Source organism: Macaca fascicularis, chromosome 8 (genome assembly GCF_037993035.2).
Source record: "Macaca fascicularis isolate 582-1 chromosome 8, T2T-MFA8v1.1".
NCBI lineage: Eukaryota > Metazoa > Chordata > Mammalia > Primates > Cercopithecidae > Macaca > Macaca fascicularis.
The window spans coordinates 38,864,762-38,888,680 of record NC_088382.1 but is presented as its reverse complement, the minus strand read 5'-3'; the positions used below and the strand labels follow the sequence as shown (position 1 = coordinate 38,888,680).

The 23,919-nt window shown below is 39.2% G+C and overlaps 1 protein-coding gene across 6 annotated transcripts in view; it reads right to left on the bottom strand.

Moving 5' to 3' along the window:
- UNC5D (unc-5 netrin receptor D) overlaps window positions 1-23,919 on the bottom strand; it is a 571,888-nt gene that overhangs the window by 215,265 nt on the left and 332,704 nt on the right. For all 6 annotated transcript variants that reach the window (XM_005563042.5, XM_073999971.1, XM_005563044.5 and 3 more), the window contains exon 3: window positions 12,294-12,437. In XM_005563042.5, coding sequence (XP_005563099.2) covers window positions 12,294-12,437 — 144 coding nt within the window. The remainder of the gene's footprint in view (window positions 1-12,293; window positions 12,438-23,919) is intronic.

The window sequence follows — 23,919 nt, the reverse complement described above, 5'->3', positions numbered from 1 at the left end:
AGATCCCGCTGTTCCCCCATTACTCAAATTTTGGGGAGGAGTTGTCTACATCATCTCTGCTTCTCCTCTCCTATAGATTCCTACATCCACACTAATCTCTTATCACCCTGGCTCATTACGTTGTTTTGTGCAAGTCAATGGAGCCCTTCACATCAAACGTAACAAAACTTCTCACTTCTTACTCCAATTGGCAGATCACATTGACACCACTGACCATTTCTTCCTTCATAAATCTTTCCCTACTCCCTTCATGGGTCTCCTAGTGCCTATTCTACCTTTTTTTTTTTTTTTTTTTTTTTTTACTTTTCTCTCAGTCCTATTCATGGGATCCTTCTCCTGTGTTCACCGCTTGACCATTTACAGATTTTCACTCATGTTCTGCTGTTTTTTTGTTTTTTGTTTTTTCCTTTCCTCATCAGCAATTTGAGAGCTGAGGACTAAGGTGGAGATTGTGTAGTACAGAAAAAAATGCAGCTAGTTCTCATAACAGCCTGCTCCTTCTATCTTCCTGACAGATTTCTACTCACCTAACTACCACCTACTTGCCAGTGACTCTCAATCCTGTATTTTTGATTCTGCTCTTACATCCTTGAGGTTCAGCTCATAAATACAACAGCATAATGAAAGCAGTCCATTGACTATTCCACAGGTAGATCACACATGACATGATCAAAAACTAAAATCAGTATCTCATTCTTCAAGCTGGTTTATTTTACTCTGTTCATAACTTACTTAATGGAATCATTTGAGCCAGAAACCTGGCAAGTCCAAAACTGGGAGGAGTCCCCAAACTCCTCTCTTACTTCTCCTTAGTTCCACTTCTAAGCAGCCATAAACTCTAGCCAATTTTTCATTCCTGAATCCTCACACTTCTACCTTCCTCTTCAACCTATGCTATGCCTGCAGAAGTTCAGACCCCATCAACACTCTCAAAGATTGGTGCGAAGCTTCCTTGCCTTGACTCTTGCTCCCCTTAAATCTCTAACAGCAGTGAATGGGAGGGTTGAGAGTTTGGAACATATGATTGCATCACTGCCTTGCCTATGACATTTCAATGGCCCCAGACTACATTCTGGACAAATCTAAACACTTGGCAGAGAATTTGAACACACTCCATAATTTGGCCTGTCCACTTCTCTTTGGTAGCCCCATCTTCTGCCATCTTGTGATTCATTCACTACAAGTACTGTGTTGCTTGCTTTCCCACATAGGTCATGTGATGTTCCATCCTGTGCTTGGACTCAAACGCTTTCCTTTACTTGGAATGCACACTCTCTAAATTGTTACTCCTCCTTCTTCCTCAGGATTTAGCTCAGACATTGACTCAGGAAGTGTATCTTAGGCCTCAAAGATCAGTAAATTGTCATTGTTGGTGGCTCCTAAAATATATTGTGCCTACCACCAACCAGGTCCCATGAAAACACTTGTTTGTATCTCCCTTATTAGATTATAAACTCTTCAAAGAAAGGGACAATATTTTATTAATTATGATGCTGCCTAGAACATGCTAGATAATTATTCATGGATACCTGATACTGTTACACCTTAGTTAGTATTCTTTTACCACTTGGCAAGTTTCTGGAATGCACCTTCTCATCCTTACTTAGCTGGTGGAAGGATGTGAAATAATCTAAGATGACATTCTTAGGCTCAAAGAATCCCCAAAGATTAACTAAGGTAAGATTTTTGTTTGTTTTGCTTATCAGCTCTTTGTATTATCTGTCAGAAGGCTCCTTTAGTGGAGAAAATGAGAGTTGAATTGAAATAAAATCTATATCCTCTCCCCTGATAAACTTTTACTGAGGTTTTTATGGAAATGGCCATCTTCCAGGAAATTTTATGGTGAATTTCACCATCAGAATGGCAGACTGAATTAAGTTGCGATTTCCTTCAAAGGTGGTAGCTATATTTCTGCAAATTCTTCTTGGTAAAATAATGGTTGGCAATAAATAGCATGAAGGAATACTATTTGGGGAAATTGTCTTTTTCACCATCCACAGTAAGATGTGGAATACGCTTCTGCCTTCGTGGTTCCCGTCTTGGTGCTCTTCACTGTGCATGTGTTAATTAAGCAAAAGTAGCACAGCTTATATTAATTACACACAAGTCATTCTCTGTTCCTAGAACCAGAGTCTCTTACAGTTCAGTGTTGCTCACACTGCCTATTAAAATGCTTCTACTAAAAAAGGAGAAAATTGATTAACCCCATGCCATCTACGGATGGAACCTAAAAAGATGTGGCAGGCACAAAGTAACTTTGAAGTTTCAAATTAAATCTTCAAAATTCATGCAAGTTTTTGCATTTCACTCCATACTGTATCCATGTTCTGTTTTCACAGATCTAAAGGGGAATATAATTCATGCTTCAGAAAGATATGCCATGTCTATCTGGTGGCTTCTTATATTCCTGGAACACCAAGCAGTATTCCATATGTAGACAGCATTTTGAGAAACACAGTTAAATGAACTATTACTTTAAAAGTTCCTCAACACAGGTTTGTGTAATGCCTTCCTCTGGTTAAACACAGATTAGACATTTTTCTTTTTTCTTTTCGTTTTTTTTTTGTTTTGTTTTTTGTTTTTGTTTTTTTTTTTGAGACAGAGTTTCACTCTTGTGCTGCAGGCTGGAGTGCAATGGCACAATTTCTGCTCACCGCAACCTGAACCCCCTGGGTTCAAGCGATTCTCCTGCCTCAGCCTCCCGAGTAGCTGGGATTACAGGCAGGTACCACCACACCTGGCTAATTTTTGTATGTTTAGTAGAGATGGGGTTTCGTCATGTTGGCCAGGCTGGTCTCCAACTCCTGACCTCAAGTGATCCATCCACCTCAGCCTCCCAAAGTGCTAGGATTACAGGCATGAGCTACTGCGCCAGGTCACATTTTTCTAAGGATATCATTGAAGTGATATAGTCTCCTGGGCGTATCACATCAGGAGACACATACTGTTGATTTGACCCATTTTTGGTGATGTTAACATTGATTATTTGATCAAAGTGGTGTATTACAGGATTTTCCTTTGCAATGCTATTATCTAGTTGACCCTTTATAATTAATAAGTATCTTGCGAAGTGATACATCCAGATTATATAAATATCCAGTTTTCCTGAAACTTTCACCCATTAGTTTTAGCCTCCACACTGATGCTTGTGCGCATCAATTCATATTTTACAGATGTCTTTACAATAAGAAAGAGCTCTCCCTTGCACCATTTACTTATATGTTCATTCGTTCATTCATTCATTCATCTTTTAAAATATCAGTATAGATCCACAGATTCTTATTTCATGAGCTACAATCTTTGCTATCATTTATTTTGATGCTCAAGTTGTCCCAGATTTGGCGAGGGGGAGCCCCTTCAGGGGTGCTGTTTCCTTTTCCCATGTTCAAATTGAGGGGCAGTAAATAGAACAATGAACTTTCACTCTCCAAAAACTCAACATCATCAAAGACAAAGGAAGACCAGGGACCCATCCGGATTAAAGAATGCTAAACTGACTTCACAACTGAATGTAACACATGATCTAGGAATTTGTTATTAAAGGACATTATTGCACAACTGATAAACTACGATAAGCCCCCTAGAATAGATAATAGTATTTTGTCAAATTATTGATAATGATATTAGTTATGTCAGAAAATGTCCTTGATTTTAAAACATACACCATGAAGCATTTACAAACAAGGGGTATCCTATCTGCACCTTAATCTAAAACAGTTCTGAAAAAAATTTAATTTTCTCTATATAAATAAACATATAGATAATAAACACAGAAAGAGATCACACTAACGTAGTAAAATGTTAATGTTTGAAAATTCTCAGTGAAGGGCTTAAGGGAATTCTTTGTATATATTGTAACTTTTCTGAAAGTCTGAAATTACGTTAAACGTTTTAAAACTCTGTTAGTCACCAGGTGCGGTGGCTCATGCCTGTAATCCCAGCACTTTGGGAGGCTGAGGAGGGCGGATCAGGAGGTCAGGAGATCGAGACCATCCTGGCTAACACAGTGATACCCTGTCTCTACTAAAAATATAAAAAAATTAGCCGGACGTGGTGGTGGGCACCTGTGGTCCCAGCTACTCAGGAGGCTGAGGCAAGAGAACGGCATGAACCTGGGAGGTGGAGCATGTAGTGAGCTGAGATTGCACAACTGCACTCCAGCCTATGCGACAGAGTAAGACTCTGTCTCCAAAAAAAAAAAACAAACAAACAATAAAACTCTGTTAGTTCATACATCACCTACTTATTGAATGCAGGATTCATTCCCCAGTATCACTGTTAGATATGTATTCCTTGCCTGTCAATGTACAGGTTATAGGGAGCTGTGGCCATAGGAAGACTGTCTCATCAATGGGCATTTCTAGTTGTTAGCTCAACCCCAAATGTGCGACCTTAAAACTCAGCTCATGTGATGCTGCCTCTGGCATTCGATCAAACAGAATAATCCTGTCCCAATTCTACATCAGACGCTTTGAATTCATACCTACCTTTTCTAGGCCAATTATTTGCTTTTTATGTAACGACTGCATATTTGAAATGATTTCTTGAACTATCGCCATTACTGTCACTCAGAGCCAACTTCATGGGTGGGTGTCCCATGCAGTTGCACAGAGTTCCACGCTTGATTTAATGCTCTTGCTGTTGATTGCTCAAAACTCTTAATAACGTTTGAACAAAGGGCTCCATATTTTCATTTTGCACTGGGTCCTGTAAATCATGTACATGGTACTGCTGCAAAAAGTCTATGTGGTAACTTTGTGTAAACTGGACACCCATAGGCACAAGGCCTGGTGAGAAAATAGTACCTATGTGCCCGGAAAAACTAGCCTCCTTTCCTTCAGGTGGATGAAATCATATTCTAGAGTGACTGGCATCTTGGCTAGTGAATGCATAGTCCGGAATGTGATTGCATCCACCTGAAGGAGAGGAGCTGTATTTCAACATACATCCTTTTACTTGGCTAGATGCTATTACTTGGCTAGATGCACAACTTTATTTGGAGGTCTAAACTTTTTCATCCCCTGCAATAGTACTCCTATACATTAATTTCAGTCCAAGGAAAAGGACTGAGCATTCACAGAGTAGAATAATATTGTTTCTTGGCTTTGGATACTTTTTTTCCATGGGAGAGGAAGGAGAGTTTCAAGCTTCTGTATGATTTATACCAAGTGTTGAGCATTGGTCTTAATATTATGTTCCATGCTATGGGAATATATCCACATTCTGAACAGAAAGGAAGGGAGCAGTGGAGGTATTATTGGCAGTTTAGACCTCTTCCAGAGCTGTATACTGAACAACACAGAGTTAGTGAATCTTATGCTTCCTAACTTCCATTCCCATTCTAGAATGGCTTCATTGTAGTACTGCTAGGAGTGCACAAACAAGAAAGGACAAAGATGACCCTTCTCTGTCAGTGTAAGCTATGAATTCACTAAGAAGCCAGATGCCATGTTAGCTCCATGGTACAATCATGACCTACAGCTAACAAACCTCTTTTCCTAGAGCCATATCCTACACTGGTAGGGTTGCTTTTCAAGCCAAATACATTTACAAAACAAAGGTAATATGTAAGATTGTGTACTAGGCTAGAGAGTTAAGAAAAAGAGGGTAATGCAGGTTGAATCCTCAAGCAGTTTATAAACTAACTAGGGACATAAATCCACAAATACCTTCAAAATAACTATCATTTGGGGTATTTTAAGTAGTGTGGTAGAAGTACTAAATAGATGCTTTGAAAACTCAGAGTTAGATCCTTAGAATTTACGAAATTTTGAAGCTGGGGATGCTAGAGAGCATTCCTTTTAATGACTTACTTGGTATGTGAGGCTGCTGAGATCAAACAAGTGATAGGGGATTTGCTAAAGTAGGTTTTGTGAAGGAAACAGCATGCAAGACGGCCCTTGGATTTAGGGAGAGACAGGAGTGTGAGATGGGCCACAGAATATGTTCCAAGGAGGAAAAAATAGATAAGCAAGTCAAGGAGGGGGAAAGCGAGTCCCGCATCCCAGACTCTAAGCATCTAGGTCATGCCACTCAAGGGGACAAAGAACACTTGTAGGGATATCTTTGGAGATAAGAATGGAAATGTACAGGAAGGCTGCATCTGTAAGCCAGGAAGATGTGCCTAGATGTATTTATTTACATATTTAAATTTGTGGGTAGCAGAGGGCTATTAACAGTTATTAGTAAGTAAAATTATTTATCAGCCATGAAGCCAAGATCCATAATTGAGGTTTCATTTGATGTCTCTGTTCCATCATTTTCAAAAAATGCTTACCCTTCAAAAAGCAAATGAAAATAATACTGCTTTGACTATGGGAGTTTCAAAGCTTTTGAATGAAATTCTCTTTAATTTCTTTACTCCTTCTTGGCACAATTGCATAGATATTTTAGGGGTGTCTTAAATCAGCAGCATATTTAAATTATATTCAGGATGTATCACATTTTATACATTAAAAAACAAACAAACAAAATAGTGGTTTTCTGCTGTGTTTTCTTTCAAGTGGCTAACTTACTATAACAGGCTTGACTAAAAGAGGCAAACATTCCCTTTCTTCTCCAATCCCAACAATCATATGGGAGAAAAGGCCCAGGTGTTAAGAAAAGTTTGCCCGGACAAGGGTTAGTGGTACAGGTCCAACATTTTATAAGCAGATGAAGAAGAAGGAGAAAAACAGGGAAGAAAATAAAGGGCTAGGCAGCCAAATGTTCACACATGAAATAAACAACTACAAATAATTGAATATTCCTAGTTTTGACAACCGTCCAGCAGCAGAAGTAACAGATGCCATGGCGTGCCCGTCTATCTCTGGCTCTATTGAACCACACAAACGAGAGGAGGCCCGTGGGAGTCATTCCCTAGAGACAGACTTCTGCCAATTTTGTGGGGTAAATGTAGGTTGGTTTTATTTATTTATTTTTACCTTTATAAAATCACTTTTGAAACTAGGCCTCCTCAATTTCCAGCCCCAGGCAGTTGGACAGCCGCCAACATCTTCCTGACACAGTGTGGAATTATTAAGGAAAAAAACAATAGTTTAAGATAACAGGCACTTTGGCTCCTTAAACAAAATGTGTGTGCATGCATGTGTACACACACACACACAACTGGACCATGAGGAGGAATACAATTTGCTCTTAAACAGAGTAAGAAAGGAAAGCTATTATAGCTTTCCTCAAGGAAACACTCAAATGTACATGAATTTTTTTCATTATGTTTTTTAAACTCCCATTTAACAGAAAAGGATCAACATACCTTAGTGCCAACAGCACTCAGGGTGAGAGTTTAAAAGATTTAGGACCTGGTTCCATGTTTGCTATCAGCTGGGTGACCTTTGGTCATCTAACTTTTTTTCTTTTCTTTTTCTTTCCTAAGAGATAGGTTCTTGCTGTGTGCCCCAGGCTGGAGGGCAGGGGCTATTCACAGGTGTGATCATAGCACGTAACAGCCCCAAGCTCCTGGGCTCAACGGATCCTCCTGCCTCAGCCTCCTGAGTAGCCATGACTACAGGGATACACCAACATATCCAGCTCACCTAACCTTTTGCCTTTTGAAACATCACTTTCCCAGCTGTTAAATGAGGAATTTGGGGGAATGGTTAAATCAACACTCTCCAAATAGTGCTTCAGAAACATATTCTAGGGTCTTGTTACTAAAACTATGGTCCACAGACCCACTGGCAGCATCCGTACATATCCAGGGAGTTCATTAGAAATATAAAATTGCAGGCCTCATACCAGCCATACTGAATCATTTTAACCGAATCACCAGCATTTTAATAGGATCGTAGTTGATTTGCAGGCATATTAAGGTTTGAGAAACACTGCTTCTGGGCAAGACATCTCAAAGGTGATCATAGAATCACTTGGATACAACTTGATACAAACACACCTTTCTAGGTCCTTTCTCCAGTCTCAACCTGAAAGCCTGGGGTGAAAGCTAGGACTCTGTATATTTAACTTAATATCCCATGGAAATCCACTTCAGTGAATATATGCATTATTTCAATTATGTTTTGTTTATATTATTTCCCTTTAAAATCAAATGATCTCTAAGTGGTATAATTCCAATGAGCTTCCTGGTGTTTTTGTAAACAATAGCTAAGGTGATCATGTCAAGACCCTATGGGTCAATGGATCCCTCAGGGGAACTGTCCCAGATACCATAGAGGTTTAGCCCACGCAGTTTTTCACAGTTTTTTGCTTGGTGTGTGTGTGTTTGGTTTTTTTTTTTTTTTTTTTTTTTTTTTTTTTTTTTTTTAGACAGAGTCTCACTCAGGCTAGAGTGCCGTGGCACGAACTCAGCTCACTACAACCTCCACCTCCCAGGCTCAAACAATCCTCCCACCTCAGCCTCCCAAGTAGCTGGGACCACAGGCACATGCCACTGTGCCTGCCTAATTTTTGTAATTTTTTTGTAAAGACGGGGTTTCAACATGTTGGCCAGGCTGGTCTCGAACTCCTAGACTCAAGCAATCCACCGGCCTCGGCCTCTCAAAGTGTTGGGATTATAGGCGTGAGCCACTGCATCCAGCCCATGGCAGTTTTTAAATTGGTAATTCTTGCTGGATAATTGGTTAAATGCAGGAAACATAAGGAGCTCTGATGGTGAACTCGACCAATTTAATGAACAATATTAAAATGATACTAATTTTGCAAAGCCCCCTCAAGATGATTGTCATCAGATTCACAAGCTACATTCATCTATCAAATCCTCATTTAGCACATTAAGATGTCTGTAGTACTTCAAAAACCAATCTTAAAAAGAAGAAACATAGTGAATTATATCCAATTTAGCTTTTCATTTATTGGGAATAAACACTATCCTCACGCACAGTGTGTCACTTGCAGGAAAGTGCTTACAAATAGCAGCCAGAAATCTCTCTCATCCCCATATAACATGAAAGACATTTTTTTCTAAAGTGCATTTTTTCTTTTCCCTGCAAGCAAATCAAAAGAATTCTAAGCAAGGTCCTAAAGGCAATTCCCCCACCCCCCTGACTTTTGATGCCATTACACTAGTTAAATTTCAATTTACATTTTAATGTACACTGGTCCCCAAGTCAAATGCAATATTTAATGACAAATCATGTCTTGACTTGCATAAATAATTTTAAATAAATTAAAAAGCCTCTCACTTGCTACATGAGAAGAAACTAAATATGTGTTGCAAATATTAGAGATTATATTAAGTACATTGGATAATATAGGCTTCAATAATATTCAGACATATTTTTATTCAACTTGGGAGCTTATTACCACAAAAATATTTTATGATTCTAAAAAGGTGGGAAGTGATAGAAAAGTGTTTTCTGGGGCTAGGCTCAGTGGTTCATGCCTGTAATCCTAGCACTTTGGGAGGCTGCGCAGAAAAAACTGCTTGAGGCCAGGAATTCAAGCAACCTGGGCAACATAGCAAATGCCATCTCTCTCTCTCTCTCTCTCTCTCTCTCTCTATATATATATATATATATATATATATTTTTTTTTTTTTTTTTTTTTTTTTTTGAGATGGAATTTTGCTCTTGTTGCCCAGGCTGGACTGCAATGGCGTGATCCCAGCTCACTGCAACCTCTGCCTCCTGGGTTCAAGTGATTCTCCTACCTCAGCCTCCCAAGTAGCTGGGATTACAGGCATATGCCACCATATCCGGCTAATTTTTTTATTTGTATTTTTAAATTTTTAATCAATTTTTTTTTTTTTAAAGTAGAGATGGGGTTTCTCCATGTTGGTCAGGCTGATCTTGAACTCCCAACCTCAGGTGATCCGCCCACTTCAGCATCCCAAAGTGCTTGGATTACAGGCGTGAGCCACCGCACCCAGCCTAAGTGTTTTCTATTTTTACCATTGTTTATTCTCTCATGCCTGAGAGAGTTGGGGACGTAGGACTGACCCAGAATAAATTTTTATAGAATCCACATATCCATAATCTATAGAAAAATTACTAGGTTACTAAAATTTTAATTTGATTTGTTTCAGTCAGGATTAATACACCTGCAAGTGAGAGATGGTAGTGGAGAATCAAATATATCATAAAATAATAGCTGATGATTGATAAATGCTCACATGTGCCAGGCACAGTTTTAGATACAGTTTACCTCTAGCTATCAAAATAATTCTATGAACTAGGCACCCTTTTATCAATGAAAACATTAAGACACATAAATGAAATAATTTTCCTACCATCACTAAACTAAGTAGTGGAACAGAAGTTGGAAACCAACAGGACTCTGGAGTCTGAGTTCCTCCCCATGCGACGCATGTATGAAAGTAGAAACTGCAGGAGCGAAGGCACACGTCAAACATGTGAGGGTGACATGCAGAAGAGCAAAGTGTTTAGAAGGACAGAGAATACTGTACACCACGAATGGCAACGGGAAACTAACAAACGTGTATTTGAGCCATTCTTTGCAACATTTTGAAAGCAAAAACAAGGTTTTTCCCTGGACAAAACCCCTGGAAGTTTCTAGCGGGCCACTGGTAATGAAGAATTAAGTGAGCAAGAAGGATGGAGATGGGGAGGACGGGCGTGTGCAGAGATCAGGGAGATGCTATTTACAGTAGTTCAGAGTATAGGTCATGTGGGCCTCAGAGAAGTAAAGAACAGGAAAGGAAAAAGTGAGGGCGAGCAGAAAACAATTGAGGGGACGTATGTTGAAATCCCCTCTGCTGTTTTGCAGATAGAGCCTCGAAATTACCTATTTTATCTTGACTCAAGTCAGATGCCCTGGCAGGTCTGACTGACACCACGCTGGGAGCATAGACATGAACTTGTTAAAAGGAGATTAAATGCAAACATATTCCCTCTCTCAGCTGGCCTGCTACTTTAAAGTCATAAAATAATTGTTGGCTAAAATTAATTAACTAAATAACTATAGGAAAATATTTCCCATGGCTCTCACATCAAGAGCCTGGCTTATGAGGTGACCTCTTCTCCCTGGCCTATCAGAACTCAGGCAACACCCAGGAGAGGGCCCCCCCAAATCGTCAGAATGAAGGTGACAGGCGTATTTTAAGAGGAAGATTTCATTTCCCAGGAAACATAAATGTCTCTGCAAATAGCACTTCACTCCTATTCTTAATCCCTAAACCATCAACATCTGCTATGAAAAATTACTTGAGTCCTCAAGTCAATCTTTCTCGCCCTGTATTCTTCATGACGCTCTTAAAAGGTGGTATTTGAATAAAACAGCAATAACCATCTCTTCCCCCATCTCCCAATTTCTTTCTGGAGGTGATTTTGCAGTCCCAGGCACACAAAGGAGGTTTTATGGGGATCCATAGAGGTGGAATAATGTAAGTGGGGAGGGTTGAGGATATTTTCAAGGAGGAGAAAAAAAGTTTGTGTATTTATGAAACTTTTTAAAAATTATAAAAACACTAATGCTGAAATATGATGAAGAAATCTTGGTCTCTTCTGAAAAGCAATTTTCTTTCTTTCATACTTTTTTCCAAGTGTGTGTTTTTTTTTTTTTTTTTTTAGTCCTACTTGGGTCAAACTAATGCAGTTTTAAAACCCATTTCTGTGTTTTAAGATTCAGAGAGAAGAGATTGAACAGTAGACTATAAAAATGCCATAATATCTTTAATGTAGTATTTTTGCAGATTTGCTGGAAAGTAAACAGTCATTGCTCAACTTTTCCCATAAGTGTCCCTTGAACTTTGTCATTGATGGTGAACAGTAGAATCCATTTGGGTGAATTTCATTCTCTCAGGAACAGGTTTTCCCTGGCATTGTTGAGCCACCTGTACTCTGACCATCTAGGCAGACTCTCTTAGCCAAACTGATTTGCTGAATGTACTCTGAAGGAAATTATCAAACTTATTTATTTATTTTTTTGAGATACAGTCTCTCTCATTCTGTCACCCAGGTGGGAGTATAGTGGCACGATCTCAGTTCCCTGCAACCTCCACCTCCTGGGTTCAAGCGATTCTCCTGCCTCAGCCTCTCAAGTAGCTGGGATGACAGATGCACACCACCACCACGCCTGGCTAATTTTGTATTATTAGTAGAGACGGGGTTTTGCCATGTTGTCCAGGCTCGTCTCGAACTCCTGATCTCAAGTGATCCTCCCACCTTGGCCTCCCAAAGTGCTGGGATTACAGGCATGAGCCACTGTGCCACACCTGGTTGGAAATTATCAACCATTTTAAAACACCATTTTAGAAGAGTAAATTTAAGTCCTCTCATTGACATTCTGTAGAAGCATCTGACATCTGTAAAGCCTCTCTTCAGCTCTACTTAACTCTCATTTGTGGTCCTACAAGACAAGGTCACCCACAATGTACTTACAGGCTATGCGCACAGAGGCCTTCCTGCTCTTAGAGGTACCCAGGTGGCTCCACGCCACACACTGGCACCAATAGTCCTCGGGCCCGTGGAAGTCCTCCACCTGTTGCCTGGTAACGTTGATGAACACTTCGCGGACCTTCAAGCCTGATCGTGGGAGAGATAAGAGACAAATCAGCTGAGGCCGTTGCATTTCTCAAACAGAAAGTTAAGGTTAGCCAAACCTTTTCTTTTTAATTAAACAATCCTGTTTTTAATCAAGACAAGGTTTTAATTACTTTGAGAGTAATATATTACTGCTAATTAAATTTCCAGAGCTGATTAGGTTGGAAAGCACACATGTAAAGTATCATCAACCAACTGTGGCTCCCATGAAATAGAATAGTTCTCACAGTACCTTGACTTAGCGCTGTTTGTCTTTCTTTGCTACTACATTCCTCATAGATTTTACACAATGTTAATTGCTGGGATTCTACAAGCCAAAGAGGCCTCCACAAACCAATGTTAGGGACACAGTTCCAAGTTGTTCTAAGCGCCCCTATCTCTGGGTGTGGCAGCTGGGTTGGGTCATTGTAACAGTCTGGCTTAGAAGAAAGAGGAGTCAGTGAACATTTGCAGATGGGGTGACCAGGCTGAAAATCTGAGGAAGGACCAAGGCATCGGCATCAAAGGCTCAGGACAACGAAGCCAATGGGACTGAAAGAAGGAATGAGCACAAAGAGGAGACAAGTTGAAATTTTTTTTTTTTTTTTTGGCAATGGGGGTCTCACTATGTTGACCAGGCTGGTCTCAAATTTCTGGCCTCAAGTAATCCTCCCATCTTGGCCTCCCCAAATGCTGGGATTAGAGGTGTGGGCCACTTTGCCCAGCCAAATGTGATATTTTGATACATGTACCCAATGATATTTTGATACATGCACACAATATGTAATGATCAGATCAGAGTAACTGGGATATCCCTCACTTAAAATATTTTTTGCCTCTCTGTATTTTTTAATTGATATATCATAGCAGTACACATAAACCAAGTTAGTCTTAAAGCCCTGAGAAGAGAACCCAGGGAGGTCCCCATAGCAATGGTATGAGGAGGTGAAGAAAGAGGGGTTTTTATAGAAAGAGTGGCTAAGGGCACAGCAGTGAACTGAGATGCAGCTATAAGACCATAACCTTTTAATGGTTTTTTGTTGTTGTTGTTGTTACTTTACATCCTCCTTCTAAAATTAAACAAACTGTTTGGTGCTTCTAACTGGAGAGCGTGAGCTTCTTCTCCACCTTTGACCAAGGACTATCAACCTTTCTTTCTTGGGGATGAACAGTCGCCCTGTACCAATGATGGAAGGGGCACCTCACTTGCCTCACCAGTTAACTCATCACAAACAGGGAAGCAGCCTTCACAGCCAGCCATGTCCTCTCCATCCAACACACATTCTCTGAGGTTGTGCCTTTCTCTAGGATGGGCAGGTTGGGAGAAAAAAAGGGGATGCTTATTGAATTCCACCTAACTGCCTCGTGTCACGATAAGCCTTGAACCTATGTGCTCTTTACATTTCCACGGTACTCTGTGGTGGTGCATGCTATGGTGTCCCTACTTTGCAGAGGAAAGAACTATGACTCAGAGAGGCTACGTTATTTGTCCACAGTCACAGTTTGTAAATGAAGGGTCCGGTGTGTGAGCCTAGTGGTCTTACACCAAAACCAGCACTATGTTCAGGTGCCTCTTAACGATTCAATTCTGTCCCTTTATTTTAGTACTTACACTTAATTGTGGCAATAAGGTTAATACATGGAACTATTTTTTAAATTAAGTACCTAACTATGCTTTTTCCTTTAAGTCCAAAAGAAATTCAGGGGATAGAAGCGTCACTACAATCAAAATGAGTCCAGAAGTCTCGATGGAGGAGGTGGATCATGATTATATCTTGGTTTCAGGATTTAGAAAACAAGAATGCAGGTGTAGGATTAGTCAGGTTGTGGAAACGTTCCCTTCCACCCAATCAATAACATGTTATTTATAGTGCCTGATGAGAGATGGTCATGGCCACATAAGTCACCATGTGCAGTTTGAGGTACACTTTCCAAATTTGTAGGAGGAACCCACACAACAGAAAATCATCTTGATGACAGTTGGTAACTCACGTTTCCCCTATTTGTGAAAGTACAAAAGCACTGTGTTTTCCCTGTCAGAGACTATTAGTCCAGAAAGCCGACTCCTAAATCAAATAGGAGAAAGGAAGCCTTAAAGGTGATGATGATGTTGTTCCTGCTGCTTTGTTTTGTCTTTCTTTATACTTTAATGAAAGAAGAAATATGAATGGGGGGACAAAGGCCAGGAAAAGGCAGAGTTGGCAGGCAAAGGCAAGAGGGAAGAATGTCACAGAAAGTGGAAATAAAGGAAGGTTTTTAAAAAGTTTCTTAGAAGCAGACAAAAACATATACTGGGGAAAGGACACCCTAATTCAATAAATGGTGCTGGGTAACTGGATCGCCAAATGCAGAAGAATGAAACTGGATACCTCTCACCATATACAACAATTAACTCAAAATGGATTCGAGACTTGAATGTGGGACCTTAAGTTGTAAAAATTCTAGAAGAAAACCTAGAAAAATTATTCTAGACATTGGCCTAGGCAAATAATTTATGACTAAGAACCAAAAGCAAATGCAATAAAAACAAAAATAAATGAGACAAACTGAAAAGCTTTTGCACAACAAAAGAAATAACAAACAGCCAACCTATAGAATGGAGAAAATATTTGTAGACTATACATCTCACAAAGAAGAAATATCCAGAATCTACAAGGGACTCCAGCAAGTCAGCAAGAAAAGACATATAATCCCACTAAAAAGCAGGCAAACAACACGAACAAATGTTTTTCAGAAGAAGATATATAAGTATCCAACAAAAATAGAAAAAAATGCTCAACATTACTAATTATAAGGAAATGCAAATTAAAACCACCATAAGCTACCACCTTACCCCAATCAAAATGACCATTATTAAAAGGTCAAAAAATATTAGATGTTGGCATGGATGTGGTGAAAAGGGAATACTTACACACTGTTGATGGAAGCGTAAATCAGTAAAACCTCTGTTAAAAACAGTACGGAGATTTCTCAAAGGACTAAAAGTAGATCTACCACTTGATCCAGTAATCCCACTACTGGGTATCTACCCAAAGAAGTCATTATATCAAGAAGATACCTGAATTCGTACGTTTATCGCACCACAATTCATAATTGCAAAGATATGGAATCAAGCTAAGGGCCCATCAACCAACAAATGGACAAAGAAAATGTATTATACCTATATCGTGGAGTGCCACTCAGCCATAAAAAAAGAATGAAATCATGTATTTTGCAGTATATTGGATGAAACTGGAGACCATTTTCCTAAATGAAGTAACTCAGGAATGGGAAACCAAATACTGCAAGTTTTCACATATAATTGGGAACTAAGCCATGGGTATACAGGGCATACGGGGTGGTATAATGGACACTGGATTCTCAGAAGCGGGGAGGATTGGATAGGATGAAGGATATAAAACTACTTATAGGGTACAATGTACACTATTTGAGTGACAAGTACGTTAAAAGCCCAGACTTCACCACTATACAATTCATTCGTGTAACCAAAAACCACTTGTACCTCTAAAGCCATTAATTTATTTTGTTTGTTAGGACAGAAAGCAGGCTGGAGTGGAGCATGCATATTAGAAAGTAAAGTTGAGCAGGTTAAAGGGAGGCACTAGACTCTGGAGAAGAGGGCTTGCTTTATGTTTTCCTCTCTGGGCAAATGGTTGATGAGCTCCTTTAAAGAGGAAAAGGCGGAAGAGAGAACATCCATCAAGTGCACACAGGTAGGAGAAGGTAGAGTGACTTTAATATTTCAGAGCTCCTATATTGCAGAACAGGAAGACCTATTAAAGCAGAATACACACACACTCTGAGAAGTGGAGTCTCATCAAAAAAGCATTCAATAACCTTTAAGGTCAGAAATGTGTTTAAGCATTTTACCCAACTGCTACAAGAAGACACATTCATCTTTTCAGCATATAACATATTCTCCAGAATGGACCATAAGGTAGGCCACAAAACAAGTCTCAAAAAATTCAAAAAACAAAAAAAATTGAAGAGGAGAGAACACTTCCAAACTCATTCCATGAAGGCAGCATTACCCTGATACCAAAACCAGACAAAGACACAACAACAACAAAAACAAAACTACACACCCATATACTTCATGAACACAGATGCAAAGATCCTCAATGTAATACTAGCAAACCAAATTCAATAACGCATCAAAAGGATTATTCACCATAATCAAGCAGGATTGATTTCAGAGAGGTGAGGATATTTCAACATATGCAAATCAATAAACATGACACATCATATTAACAGAACAAAAAATAACAAGAAAAAATGATCATTTAAATAGATTCTGAAAAAGCATTTGACAAAATTCAACATCCCTTCATGATAAAATCCTCAAAAAACTATACATAGAAAGAACATACCTCAAACAATAAAGGCCATATATGACAAACCTACAGCTAACAACCTACTGAACAGAGAAACACTGAAAGCCTTTTCCCTTAATCTGAAACACAACAAGGATGTCCACTTTTATATTTTTATTCAACATAGTACTGGAAGTCCTAGCTAGAGCAATCAGGGAAGAGAAACAAATAAAAGGCATCCATTTGGAGAGGAAGAAGTCAAATTAGCCTTGTTGGTAGATAACTTGATCTTATATTTAGAAAAATGTAAAGATTCCACCAAGAAACATTCGAACTGATAACTGAATTCTGTATAGTTGCAGAATACAAAATCTATGTACAAATATCAGTAGCAATTAAATATGTTAGTGGTGAATAATCTGAAAAAGAAATCAAGAAAGCAATCTCATTTACAATAGCCCCCGAGCCCCACCCCCCACCCCTCCGCCAACAAAAAAAAAATACCTGGGAATAAACTTAACCAAAGATATGGAAGATCTCTACAAAGAAAATGATAAAACTCTGGTGAAGGAAATTGAAGAAGACACACACAAAAGTAAAGATATTCCATGTTCATGGATTGCAAGAATTAATGTTATTAAAATGTCAATACTACACAAAGCAATGTACAGATTCAAGACACTCCCTATTAAAATACCAATGACATGTTTCTCAAACATAGGAAAAGCAATCCTAAAATTTGTATGGACCTATAAAAATCTCTGAATAGCCAAGGCCAAAGGTATCAAGAACACTGAGGAAAGGATAGTATCTTCAATAAATGGTTCTGGGAAAACTTGATATCCATATACAGAACATTGAAATTAGACCCTTATCTCTCACCATATACAAAAGTGAGATCGAAATAAAAACAAATCTAAGACATGAAACTATGAAATCACTCAAAGAAAACATTTAAGAAACTCTCCAGGACACTGGTTGAGGCAAAAATTTATTTAATAAGTCCTTAAAAGCACAGATAACCAATGTAAAAATAGAAATATAGGATTACATCAAGCTAAAAAGCTTCTGCACTACAAAGGAAATAAACAACTAAGAGACAATCCACAGAAAATGAGAAAACATTTGCAAATCATCTATCTGACAAGGGATTAATAACCAGAATATAAGAGAAGTTCAAACAACTCAATAGCAAAAAACAGAACAAAATATTTAAAAATGGGCAAAAGATCAAGACCTGAATAGACATTTATCAAAAGAGGACATACAAATGGCCAAAAAATATATTCTAAAATAGCCAACATCACTAAGCATCAGGGAAATGCAAATCAAAACCACAACTCACCCCAGTTAAAATGTTTTTTGTCAAAAAGACAAAAAAAGATAGATTCTAGAGAGGATGTGGAGACAGAGAACCCTCATACACCATTTTTGGGGATGTAAATTAATACAGTCACTATAGAAGACAGTACAAAGGTTCCTTGAAAAACACAAATTATATCCTCCATATGATTCAGTCATCCCACTACTAGGCATATATATCCTCTCAAAAAGGAAATCAATATATCAAAGAGATATCTGCAACCCCATGTGTATTAGACTATCCACAATAGTCAAAATATGGAATCAACCAAGTATCCATAAATAAAGGAATGAAGAAAATGCAGTATGTATATATATTTATATATATACACACATACACACACACACACCATGAAATATTATTCAACCATATAAAGGAATAAAATCTTGTCATTTGTAGCAACATGAATGAAACTGGAGGTCATAAGTGCAATAAGCCAAGCACAGACGCAAATATCACACATTCTTACTCATATGTGGGAACTGAAAAAGTGGATCTCATGAAAATAGAGAGTAGACTGGTGGTTACCAAAGGTCAAGAAGGGAAACGAAGAGAAAAGACAGGTTGAAGAATGGGTAATAAAATACAGTTAAGTAGAAGGACTAAAATCCAGTGTTTGACAGTCCAGTAGAGTGACAATAGTTAACAATAATCTATTGCATATTTCAAAATTGCTAGAAAAGAGGAATTTGAATATTCCCAGTAGAAACATAAATGTTTGAGGTGATGGATATTCCTATTATACTGATTTGATTATTAGCCATTATATGAAGGTATCAAAATATCACTTGTGCCCCAAAATATGTAAATTATGTATTAATTAAAAAGAAATAGGTTCAAGCTAATGGGAAGAACTTTCATTTTTTCACTTTCCTCATCTTATAAGAATATCAAAGCTATCGATTTTTTTCAGCTTGAAGATGAAGACCAGCACCATCTCAAAATGATTCAGGGTTATCATGTTTATAAAGTAGGGAATGTCCAAATCCAAACCACAAAACTTGCTGTGATTTAATCTTGGCACCATGGTATTTTAAGAATACCCAGGATTTTTTTCAATAAAGTGTTTTAATAGATTTATACATGGAAGTGACTTTTATGAAGGAAGAAGTTGACACTCACAGGTCCCGAGAGACAGGAGGCACAGCAAGCCATGTAGAGCCACATGGATAAATATGGGGGTCTTTTAGGAGGCAGAAGGGGTGGGAGAACATGTGGCCAAGAGCCTTTCCATTGTGGTTTGCATGTGAAGAAACAATATACTGGGATTGGCTAGCTTGCATTATGTCAGTGGCTCTGGGGCATCCTGGCTACCCTAGTCCTGGGGTTAGGGCAGGAGAACAGTGGTCTGGAGTATAAGAGTTCCATAGAAATGGTAGTTAGGGGTGTGGCCTCTGGATCGCTTGGTTTGCGTATGAAAGGCCAATTCACAGGCAAGTTGTTTGATCTCTTTAAAAATTAGCCAGCCCTGGGCAGAGCGGTCCCTACAGGGTCAGCAAGGCCCCAACTAGAAAACGTGGTCACATAGACAAAGAGCAGCACACTGTGCTTTGGAAAGCATAAACAAGGGACCAGGGCACCCCACTATGAAGATTATATCTGTTCTTACCCCATTCTTGTCAGGAGGTTTTGCAACCCCTCATTCAGGCAAACACAGTTGGAAGGAAAATGCTGAAGTGAAGGTTTCAAATTTAGGATGGCTCAGTTACCAGCAGAGGCTCCCCATGTGATCAGCAGAGCAAAGTGCACATAAAACAACTGCTCCCAAACACAGTATTTTCCCAACCGGTGGCATCAGAGTGGCAAGCTTCTTTAAAAGGCCACAAGTGACATGACCATCTCACAAAAGGTATATTATCTCTCTAGATTAGGCCTTCTTCTAACACGAGGTCTTCAGTTTTATCAAACCATCCCCTCTAAAAGAAGCCTTGGCAAATCATGAATTCTTTGTATCTATTATCTTTTCCCCCTAACATAACAAGAAATAACTGTTGAATAAGATGTTTTAAATACATTCTTTCTCAAATCCTCACTGATCAAATGATACACATACAAATACACATTTACATATGCAGTATACATGTATACATACCCATATACACATATGTAATAGTATGAGTGTGTATATATATACACACATACATATACATGATATATTCACACATGAGAAATATCCAAGGAATGTGACTTTAAGAAAAATGCTCTTCCCTATCTCTTCCTCCACTGAATTTCATCTAACAGTGTTCATGCAGAAACGGCTATCTACTTCTATATCTCCAGAGATGGCAGCTAACTTGTTCACAGAAAATGCTACAGGGGAGTGGAAGTTCCAGGCAAATAAAAAAACGGCATGTCATAAATAAGAGTAGCATTGTACCCGATAACTGGCGTAACTCTAATAAGCATAGAAAAGTCCAACCCTTTAAATTATTGTGCAAATTATAACCATCAGCCTTTGTTATGGAGTAGAGTCTTAGAGAATATACAAATATGACTATGATACTGATATGCTAATAAGCTTTCTAGGCCGTTGGATGGTTTAGTTGTAGACTAATGTTGGCAGCAGATGAATAATTGCTCTGCATGTACCAAACATAACGGAGCAGCACAGAACTTCATCATTTGTCAGCTTTATTTGTTTAAATGAGAAAAATGCTGACAGCAGTTATTGCTATAATCCCCTTATTTATCAGATAGAAAACACTAGTTACTCTTAGCAGGTCTAATCCTGTTGGGAGACTAAAAGTTAAAGGATTTTCAAACTAATTGAAGGTATATACTTCACTGTGCAAGGAAGAGAAATGTAAAATAGAGGAGGGAAGAAATGGAGAGGGGAAAATAAATAAAACGCTTTATTTCTGATCAACTTTTAATAAAAGGGTGACAGTCATAGTCTAAGATCCTAACTTGTTCTGGACAAAATAGAGAATTTTGGAATAGTATTTAACATTCAGCACCATGCCAATCCCAGCCCGGTGCCTACCAACAGCTGGCCCTGAACTTTTTATCCATTGCTCCTTGTTGCACTGACAAAGCCCATCAGCAACATCCTGCTGTGGTTACCATTTCCAGCCAGTTCTCAAACATACCTGGTGATGGGCACTTGGGGAGGAATTTGATACAGTTCTCAAATGCTTGCCTCCCCACTCAGCCTTACTGCTTCAATCATTTGGAAGTTCTCTGTAGGATGCTCGGCTTACCAACTGGAATCAATAGATTCAAGAAGGAAGTGAGAGTCCCTCCCTCTAAGATGTTTATCATATCCCCAACCATACAGAAGCAGTAAATGACCAGCGAACTAGGTTTTGGTAGAATCATTTTCTCATCCCAGTCTCGGTGCCTGTTTTCTGGGACTTTTTCAGTTCAATGTTTCACTTTCTTTGTATCTCATTTTTCACATTATAGCGCTTCATGATCGGGGCTGAGAAAGTGAGTATTCTATTCTTTGTAGACAAAGTGCCAAAGAATTATTCCAATACAACTTCATGAGTAATGCAGGGCCTTGCTCAGTTCTCTGGGAGAGAAACAAAGCAATCCAACTCCCTTGAAAAGCAATAGACTTCTTTTTTCTTTTCTTTTTTTTTTTTTTCCTGGAGACAGGGTCTTGCTCTGTCGCCCAAACTGGAGTTCTATGCTGTGATCTCGGCTCACTGCAACCTCCATCTTTCAGTTCAAGCAATACTTGTGCCTCAGCCTCCCTAGTAGCTGGGATCACAGGAATGCACCATCACACCCACCTAGTTTTTGTGTTTTTAGTAGAGATGTGGTTTTGCCTTGTTGACCAGGCTGGTCTGGAACTCCAGGCCTCAAGTGACCCACCCACCTTGGCCTCCAAAAGTGCTTGGATTACAGGCATGAGCCACTGCGCCTGGCCTGAAAAGTAATATTCTCCTATATTCAAGAGTTTTCTTGAAAGAACCACGAACTTCCAGAGTTTCTCAACCCCTCTGATGCCTGGATTTGGCTGAGGTATCCTCTCTTACTCTGATGTCTCCTGAGCAGACAGAAAGCCATTTCAACTAGAAAAAGTGAGTCTTCCACTTACATAAGGGAATGTTTTCCACTTGTCTCTTACTGCTTCAGGATCAGAGCATCGAAAACTATACTTCAATGAGATACTCCCTCATATTTTGAATAACACACTGTTATCATTATTAGTTATATAGTATTTGCATGGCCCTTTACTTGTATTAATACCATCACAGGCATTTTGGTCTTTCATCTTAACATCGTGTTACTATTATTTCTATTTTTTAGTATTATTATTTTGCCACAGGTCCCCTACCATAAGCAACAGATCAAAGATGTCATAAGGTTTATGACATATTTCTCTGGAAAGACAATTATTGAGCACCCTGTATGTGCCTGTCACTGTTTCGCTCTTGTCGCCCAGGCTGGAGTGCAGTGGCATGATCTTGGCTCACTGCAACTCCCACCTCCCAGGTTCAGGTGACTCTTCTGACTCAGCCTCACAAGTAGGTGGGATTACAGGTGCCCGCCACCATGCCTGGCTAATTTTTATATATTTAGTAGAGACAGGGTTTCACCATGTTGACCAGGCTGGTCTTGAACTTCTGATCTCAGGTGATCCACCCACCTTGGCCTCCCAAAGTGCTGGGATTACAGGGGTGAGCCACCGTGCCCAGCCCTGGAGAGGAAGACATTTTAACATGCTCCAACAATGCCCAATGTGACAACAGTCATGACAGCAGAAGCACAGGCTGCTACAAGATCACACAAGAGGCTGAGTGCCATTCTACCTACGACTTGAAGGCGCTGTCCTTATTCAATATATAGCCTGGCTTCTAGACCACAGCTCTGGGGACTCCGGTAAGGACACATGTATCTCACACACATTTGAAGTTTCAAAATCGACAGATAGGAAGAAATGTCATGGAACTGTACCTCCATATCTTGAGACAGCTTAGATGTCTTTAGGCCAACATAGTACTGAAAGTAGTAAATTAAATACAAAAACGAAAAGGCAGAACAATGTTTCATTTTACTGGCAGATAATTAACTAGGGCTAAATGTCTTTTATCACTTCATCCTAGCAACAAGATAAAAATGTATCTTGACCAAAAATAAAATAGTTATCCTTTGAATGTGCATGTGCGCTATGCCTAATGAATAGTCTTTTGTTTTCCCAGGATAATAACCACTCCACGTATTCCTCAGAAGCACCGCGAGTTCAGTCTTAAGTACAGAAACAAAGAATACACCCAAGCTCTCCAGTTTCTTCCACACCAGAGATTAGAATTAATCAGCTCCGAGGTGTCTGGTAAAGGAAAGCAAATTAACTTGATAGCGTTGTCTAACAACAGCATGAAGAGAAACTTAAGAGGCAGAAGTGGACATGGAAGGGTTGTTTAGAAAACGCATCCCATGAATGACTCACTCCCATGTCATACTCACAACATTGTGGGCAACACGGTCATGATTTCCAATCCTGTTGCTTCAATCAATGACTTTCCATTCCTGCAGTCACTGAAATCATCTCCCGCTAGTAGCTTATGACCTGAGGTCAGGACATATATTGTACCACTTGTATCACCCACAGTGCTACTGTCAGAGGCATTCCAACCACAGCAACTCCATTTTAAGTGAGGGCTAGGCAAATGAGGCTGGAACTTGCCGGGCTGCGTTCCCACAGAGTTACGCATTTCTTGTCTCTAGATGTTGATGGTTAGGGGAACAAACTAATAATGTTTACTAAACAAACCCAAACTTGGGGGTGTCCAGATATCCTGATATCTGGAGAACAAAGGCATTCCTAATTTTGCTTTAAAGATAGTAATATCGATTCTTG